Source organism: Podarcis melisellensis, assembly GCF_964234715.1.
Source record: "Podarcis melisellensis genome assembly, chromosome: 17".
NCBI lineage: Eukaryota > Metazoa > Chordata > Lepidosauria > Squamata > Lacertidae > Podarcis > Podarcis melisellensis.
This window is the reverse complement of record NC_138534.1, coordinates 36,105,286-36,113,974: the sequence shown is the minus strand read 5'-3', so window position 1 is coordinate 36,113,974 and position 8,689 is coordinate 36,105,286. Positions and strand designations below refer to the sequence as shown.

The following is an 8,689-nucleotide window of genomic DNA, read 5'->3' as shown; positions in this document are numbered from 1 at the left end:
CCTTTTCAGTATTGGCCCCCACTTGGTGGAACTCTCTGTCACAAGACACTAGGGCCCTGAGGGACTTGACATCTTTCCAAAGGGCCTGCAAGACAGAGCTGTTCCTCCTGGCCTTTGGTTTGGACTCAGTCAGACCCTCAGTCTGACTCAGTCCCTCCCCTTATGGTCTTGATTTATCGGCTACTTTTAAAATGAGGCTGCATTTTAACCTGCATTTTAAATTGTTCTTTTCTTTTCTTTTCCCCTATTATGTTTTTTACTGTGATTTTATTGGTGTTAGCTGCCCTGAGCCCGGCTTGGGCCGGGGAGGGAGGGGTATAAATAAAATTTATTATTATTATTTATTATTATTAAATCGTGGCCCTCGTCAGGACACAGCCCTCCTCTGCCACACCCTATCCATGGTGTAGACCAGGTATCTCCAACCTTTTCAGACCCAGGAACCCCTTTTAACTTAAACATAAATTTGGGGACCCATTTTGTAACCTGTTACCATATATTTGCATGGTGGCAGTGTTCCTGTTGTGACCCACCTTGGATCATGCCATGGCCCACTCCTAGATCCCGACCCACTTGTTGAAGACCAGCGGTGTAGACATCCCCAATGGACCAATGGTCAGACTTGGGATCAGGAAGCTTCCTAGGTAATTGAGGGTCTTGTACCACCCCTACCCTGATGCCACAGAAACATGGTAAGTGAACAGCCCCTTAGGCCAGTGTTTCTCAAACTTGGGTCTCCAGCTGTGGCTGGACTACAACTCCCATCATCCCTAGCTAGCAGGACCAGTGGTCAGGGATGATGGGAGTTGTAGTCGAGTAACAGCCGGAGACCCAGGTTCGAGAAACACTGCCCTAGATGGTTGTACCTGTGAAAATTAACACAAAGAGTTTTAAGCAACCTATTACAGTATATAGAAAATGCTTGCCAGTGTAGATTCAGAGTAACTCAATAAATCACGGAAAGAGAGGTATGTACTTTAATGCTTGTTACTTAATTTAAATGGTTTGAGAAAAGAGTTCATTTATAGGTCATCCTTCACAAAATTCAACACCCCCCCCCTTTTCCTGGTAACGTAGGAGACAGAGCCTATGGATACTCAGCCCCTAAGAAACAGAAAAGGCAAAAAACCTCCCTAAAGGTACACAGGTTTGACACAGCCAACCTTCTCTTTGCTAACAAGCATATTTTGCTGACTACATGCTGCGAGGGAACCGTTTTCACGGAACCTGGCAAATTGTGTTGTGCTGTTACTTCTATTTATGGTGGCATTAGCTGCAAACTATACATCCTTAAAATAAACAAAAGGCACACTTCAGTCCCCTCCCTCTCTGCTTGCAAACGCTGGCTGCTGTTTGCTGAATGCATGCTAGACAAGCAGGATTTCTTCCTGAGCCTTCAGGGCAATGTAGCAAGGTACAACATTGCAGACGTACAGACATTCAGGAAGCGGGGGTGGTGGAATCCCAGCCATGAATCTTCATTAGTGACATCTGCTCTCTGGCAAGGGCCGGCCCTGTCACCCGGCAGAGCGAGGAAGCTGCCTCAGGTAACCAATTATGGGTGTCATAAAAGGGCAGCAAATGGTTACAGAGCAAGTATTTGTTGTTGTTGTTTAGTCGTTTAGTCGTGTCCGACTCTTCGTGACCCCTTGGACCAGAGCACGCCAGGCACTCCTGTCTTCCACTGCCTCCCGCAATTTGGTCAAACTCATGCTGGTAGCTTCGAGAACACTGTCCAACCATCTCGTCCTCTGTCGTCCCCTTCTCCTTGTGCCCTCCATCTTTCCCAGCATCAGGGTCTTTTCCAGGGAGTCTTCTCTTCTCATGAGGTGACCAAAGTATTGGAACCTCAGCTTCAGGATCTGTCCTTCCAGTGAGCACTCAGGGCTGATTTCCTTCAGAATGGAGAGGTTTGATCTTCTTGCATGGGACTCTCAAGAGTCTCCTCCAGCACCATAATTCAAAAGCATCAATTCTTCGGCGATCAGCCTTCTATATGGTCCAGCTCTAACTTCCATACATCATAGGATAAGTATAATCCTAAATTAAACTGGTGTAAATCGTTGGAAATCTGAGATGGGATACCCACGTAGTGGAAGTTGCTCCTAGTTCCAGCCACCGCACAGAGGCAGCTTAATGTCCAAAATAGTTTATATGTACGACTTCAGGATGTCGTGTCAGGTCCCCTCAATGTTCTTCAGAAGATGGCTCCTCTGCTTCCAAGTCTACAATTCTATGATTTTATGAAGTGCAAGGGGTGGGGGAGACCTCTCTGCACTTCAAGCCACTGATGTGTACATTGCTTGAGTCCCAACAATGCCGTTTTGGCAGAGTTCTCCACAGACGCATCTCACCTGAGCTTTAATGTCAAGTCACACTGCTTTGGTCTGATTCTTCACCTTTAATAGTCCTGAACGTTTTCTAACAAGTATCCAGAACAATGGAAGGTAAACCTGAAGATCAAGTCTCCAAAGTCTATCGCTGGACAGCAACAACTGAGAATTAGCACCATCATGTACCACAGTCACATTGGGACAATTTTGTGTATTACCTTGGCGGAACATTAGTCCTGATGAGGTTGGCACAGACCGAAGAGGGAACCATGTATTGGGAAGCTTTTAATGTTTGATTATGTTTCGATATATGCTGTGAGCCGCCCAGAGTGGCTGGGGAAACCCAGCCAGATGGGTAGAATTATTATTATTATTATTATTATTATTATTATTATTATTATTATTATTACAGCCACACAATTATAATATGGAAGAGGCAGAGAGAAGATTCCAGGGTGATCATGAGAATTGTCATGGCAGGTCTATATAGACCAGTATTCTGTCTCTAACATGGCCAGGCAAAAGCTTCAGTTGAGATGGTTACAAAGCAAGATTAAAAAAAAATAAGTGGAGTAAACGATAGTGGCAGCCCAAAGTCAACTGGTTGATCAAAGATACACTGTAGATACAATGACAATCCATGATTTCTAATAGAGATGAGTGTCCTAAATAAATAAAGTTTTTGCACAATTAGGGCTCTGAAGGAAGACAGGAAGAAAGCAGTGTAATGAAGTCCACTATTGTATTAAACAGGGAAGGTTAAAAAGAACCCTGATCAAAAATCCTGGTCAGAACCATATGAGATGGACACTTGGCAATCTGGGTATGAAACATCTCAAGAGTAGTATGCACTATAAAAATCACACCCCTTTTGGCAGATAAATGTCCCAACCTTGTGATTCCATTTATTTATAGTGAAGGGCCAATTTCTGCAGAAATGATAATAAACTTTGCAAGTCATTGCTTCAGATTGTTGTGATTAGGATTGTTGTGACTGTCAAATGGAATCAGCCATGACTAGGAATGGAGCAGAAATTCAATTCAGTATGCATTTAAGACTGAATTAATCCAAATTGCAGTTTTCAAAACAACACAGCTATTCTCTGAACACAGCTATTCTCTGAAATTTGCACGTTATCCAAATTTTGTGATGCACAAACCAATGTTTACCAAAAATGCATAAATTAGGGGAAATTGCTTGCAAAAAATGTGTACATTAGTCAAAACTGCATATAAAATGTGTTTATCAGGATAAATTCACACTAAGATGCTGATGAATTTTCATGATGATTTTTTTTAAGATTGCAGACTACTGTGAAATGTGGAGGGCTAAATTTAAGACTAGAAAAGTAAGAAACTGAGAGAACTGAAATTGACAGATCCTTCAATTTCTAGTCACAAGAGGTACAAATAGTGTCTTCACATTTAGAGGCAATGCCTAAGAATGAGACTTGAGGATGTGCAAAACCTTCAATGTAGTATTTTCTTTCATGTGTGTGTGACACAGTGCTCATATTGGGTGTGGGAACTATTTTAATCATCATCATCATCATCTTGTACCTCACCCATCTGACTGGGATGCACCAGCCAATCTGGGAAGCTTCCAAGAGAATATAAAGGAACACACTCAAACATCAAACATTAAAATCTTCCTGAAACAGGGCTGCCTTCAGATGTCTGTGAAAAGTCATATGATCATTTATCTCTTTGACATCTGATGGGAGGGCATTCCACAGGGCAGGTGCCCCTGCTGAGAAGACCCTCTGCCTGGTTCCCTGTAACTTTACTTCTGGCAGTGAGGGAACCACCAGAAGGCCCTCGGAGCTGGACCTCATTGTTTGGCCTGAATGATGCAGATGGAGACACTCCTTTAGGTATACAGGGCTGAGTCCGTTTGGGGCTTTAAAGGTAAGCACCAACACTTTGAATTGTGCTCGGAGCCAATGTAGGTCTTTCAGGACTGGTGTTATATGGTCCCGGTGGCTGCTCCCAGTCACCAATCTAGCTACTGCATTCTGGATTAATTGTCGTTTCTGAGTCACCTTCAAAGCTAGAGCACATTGTAGAGAGCATTGCAGTAGTCCAAGCAAGAGATAATCAGAGAATGTACCAGAGACAGTTTGCAGGAAGGCAGGGTCTCAGCCAGCACACCAGCCAGCCTGGACACAGAGCTGACCAGTGCATCCATGAACAGCTGTGAGTCCAAAAAGACCCCCAGGTAGCGCACCTAGTCTTTTAGGGGCGCAGTTACCCCATTCAGGACCAGGGAGTCCCCCACCCCCAGCTTTGGAGTGAATTAGAAATTCACCAGGGCAAGGAAAGAAGCAAGACAGTTTGCACGGTGTGGATCCAGGGAAGATGGATATACAGACATTGTCTCTGTATGGTTAGCATGCAAAACCAGAATACCCTTGAGATTATAGAAAAATAAAGATCCACACCCTGCCTTTGAAGTAACTGGCAAGCCTCCCAAAGTCAATAAAGATTTTGCTGTCTCCTGGGAGACCTCAGCATTGAGCCCAATTGAATAATGTAGTGAGTTATTGAAGAAAAGGAAGCGAGAGGAACATACAGCAGAAAACCTCTCATCTAAAATTAATATGGAATGCTTTTGTTTACATTTGATTCTAAGTATGTGAATCTGTGGGCTGGGCAGGCTGTGGCTGCTCTATAGTACAGTGGTACCTCGGGTTACATACATTTCAGGTTACATACGCTTCAGGTTACACACTCCACTAAGCCAGAGATAGTGCTTCAGGTTAAGAACTTTGCTTCAGGATGAGAACAGAAATCGTGTTCTCGCAGTGCGGCAGCAGCTGGAGACCCCATTAGCTAAAGTGGTGCTTCAGGTTAAGAACAGTTTCAGCTTAAGAACGGACCTCAAGAACGAATTAAGTACTTAACCCGAGGTACCACTGTAATGGAAAGGCAGTCTGGACATGTGCAGAGGTATATTTTTATTACATAGTAGTCAAGGACATGGGCAAAGATGGGACTGGGTCATGCCTTTACTGGGGACACCGTTAAATTAGCAAGCTAGAGTTACAAATCCAAGCCCAGTAGAATCTGCATGGCATTTCTCTCTTTCTATGTTGATGCACTGTATCGGCAACATCAGATATATTTAAGCTGAAACAAATATTCAAAACTATTCAAAATTTGAAACCACTCAGGTTTTGATTCTGACAATTCTGAATTCCTAACTGGAATTTGTATTTTGAATGCAAAATTGTGATGCCAAGATGTGATATCCAGTGTTTTAATGGCTATCCAGTCTTGGTGGCTTTGAGAAGTATTGTCTGACTCCAAACACCATTGCATGTCAGCAGTCTGATTTAATCAGAACTAAGTACCACTGCTTGTCAACTCTCAAATACAGTTAGATCTTGATGTGCCCTTCAGCAAACGCAAGGGCTCTTTCTGTTCATGGAAGGGACTCTAATCCAAGTGGAGGCTTCCTCTGGCAGAAACAGAGGCACTTTTTGCCAATAGAAGAAGAAGAGGAGTTTGGATTTTGATATCCCGCTTTATCACTACCTGAAGCAGTCTCAAAGCGGCTAACATTCTCCTTTCCCTTCCTTCTCCACAACAAACACTCTGTGAGGTGAGTGGGGCTGAGAGACTTCAGAGACATGTGACTCGCCCAAGATCACTCAGCAGCTGCATGTGGAGGAGCAGGGAAGCGAACCCGGTTCACCAGATTACGAGTCTATCGCTCTTAACCACTACACCACACTGGCTCTCCTTCAGCTCCACATGCCATGTCCTACATGGCTTGAAATGTCCCAAGCCCCCGAGAGGAACTTTTCATGAGACACGGTGGGCTGCAGGGGGAAGAAGGAACTGATGAAAAATCACCTACCCCAGGGAATGGATGAATCAGTCAATTTCGCTTTCTCCTAGTCAAATATACTCGGAGTCGAGAGTGGATTTCATGCTCTTTATTCAGCTCATAGTGGTGAGGAGGAATTGAAGTTCCCCCAGAATGTCTGCTTTATATACATTATTTACGCAATGGGCCCCACGTGATTGGCTAATTCCGGGATTCACCTGTAGACCAATCCGGTTGTGGATTCCCTTCCACCTGGAGCTGGATTGGGTGGCTCCTGTGGACCAATCAGACTGCTGCATTCTGGACCCTATTGTTCTAGGACCAATCAGACTGCTGCATTCTGAATCCTATTGTTCTAGGGCCAATCAGACTGCTGCCTTTTGGATCCTATTCAACTCAGTACATAGGTAAGACTGTCGTTCCAGTCTTACCTTCAGTTAGCCTCATTTTTGTAGCACTTTGCAAATTTTTGAGGGAAAAAGAACCTCATGAAAATCCATCGGAGTTTTGGTGCACGTTTCTTTCTTTGCACATTTCTTTGCAAGCTGTTTTCTCTAATATATGCATTTTGATGCCCCTAACCTATGCATTGACGTGCTTTTTCTTATTACTGGAGAACAGCATGGCAAAATTCAGAGAGGTACGCATTCCAGAGTTGCATTTCAGTTGGTGTACTGTTCCAGGAAGTGCAAATGAGGTAAAATGCATTAAAATGCAAAGCAAACCAAATTTCTCCTCCATCCCTGTCTCCAGAGAGAGCTTCCTGGGAACGGCATCCCTCTCCTGATCAGTCTTGGGCCCAATTCGTGGAATAGAAAATATTCTGCATGTCTCCAAGAGAATATTAGCCACCCCAAACTGAGGAAACATATTTCGCAGGGCAAATTGTGGTCAGCTCTAGATACATTGGTGCTGCTTGGAGGAGGAAGGATCTACTTAGCATTCTCTTCCCACGGTAACCATGCACCAACTCGGAGACCAGAGCTACAGAAATGGTGGGCTGTGAAAATAAAGAGGGACACTTAAGAGGCTGGCAGGCTCTTGCCCGAGCCATGTATCAGGTAAGCTGCTCAAGAGTCCTAGAGCTAAGCACTGCCAGGAAGGAGAAACAACAAAGGGAAGGTTTCTAGGCAACCGTAAATTCTGAAGCAATAGGCTATTAGCCTTTTCTGCTCAGCTGCATACATCAATCAAGCCAGCATCCCAGGAGGGTAGGAGCTAGGGGCAGCCCATGTATATTCAATGTTTCTCTCTGGCAAAATATTTACCTGCTCAAATGTCACCTTCCCCTTTGATCTGTAGCCCTCAGAGGGTCTGAGTCAGTGTCTCTGTACTCAAAGCCGGACGTGCGGTAGAGGTAGGGGGAGCAAGAGACGGGCTAGACTGGGCCAGTTCTGCCCATTCACGTAGCCTGGCATATCTGAAGCAGAAGAAAAGCAAGGGCAGAGGACGAGCCTTGTCCTTAGAAGTATCAGGGACACTAAGTAATTATTATTTTTTAGTTGTACTCTTGAGATATGTCTTAAATTATAGCAACGAACAAACAAATGTTTGCAAGGTATCATGATGCCTACAGCTCCCTGCCTAACTTTCCCTTTGAGAGGAAATCAAAGTTTGCCTTTGTGTACTGTGTGAAAGGCCCTTTTGATGAACAAACAGTGTCACATTGGATTCATGTGGTATGAGCTGAGGGTGCCATTGAGGACCTTAAAAGATCTAGGGATCCCGTAGCCCTCTAGATATTGCTGGACTACAACTCTCATCATCCCTGGCCATTGGCCATGCTGACTAGGGCTGCTGGAGCCTGGAAGGATCTTGATCATGCTATAAAATAATGGATTGTTTCTTTAGAACATAGACCAAAAGGAGACCAAAACATAGACCAGAAGCAGGCAAATGCATGTGTACACTGTTAAGACAGTGAAGAAAAATATACGAGAAATAATCAATAAGACATTTTTTAGGGGGAGGGGGAATATCTATCCAATTAATTTTCCTGGTTAGTTTAAGAGCTGGGGGTAGAAGAGATCTGGGTCATGATGTTCCATCTATTGGCAAAAAAGCCACCAGAACTTTGTAAAATACCACATATATATATTACAACTATGGCTGGAAGGATCTGTCAGTGTCAGTGTCAGTTCTCTCAGTTTCTCATTTTCCCTATCTTAAATTAAGTTTTCTAGATTTTTGCAGCAATTTCTAAAAACCCTCATAAAAATTAATCTGAATTTTAGGCTCAATTTCACCTAATAAACACATTCTGCATGCAGTTTGAGTGGTGTACACATTTTTTGCAAGCCACTTTCCCTAACAGAATGCATTTTGTATTAATATTAATGTTTTCATTACCATATTCATTTTTATGCAGCACTATGCACAGGACCCCCTCCCTCTCAGCAGCAAGGGGGGGGGGGCATTCCGGCAGTGGTGGAAGCAGCTGGGGCACCACCTCTTTCACTTCCACTACCTGAAGTGGGTGCTTCACCTTGCCTCATCAGCAGACTTCCCAAACCATCTTTCCTCC

The 8,689-nt window shown here is 43.9% G+C and overlaps 1 protein-coding gene across 1 annotated transcript in view; it reads left to right on the top strand.

Moving 5' to 3' along the window:
• Positions 1–7,142: 7,142 nt before the first annotated feature.
• LOC309360261 (cysteine-rich protein 3-like) overlaps positions 7,143–8,689 on the top strand; it is a 43,661-nt gene continuing 42,114 nt past the window's right edge. Inside the window, exon 1 of the mRNA XM_081894939.1 lies at positions 7,143–7,226. Coding sequence (XP_081751065.1) covers positions 7,158–7,226 — 69 coding nt within the window. The 5' untranslated portion in view covers positions 7,143–7,157. The remainder of the gene's footprint in view (positions 7,227–8,689) is intronic.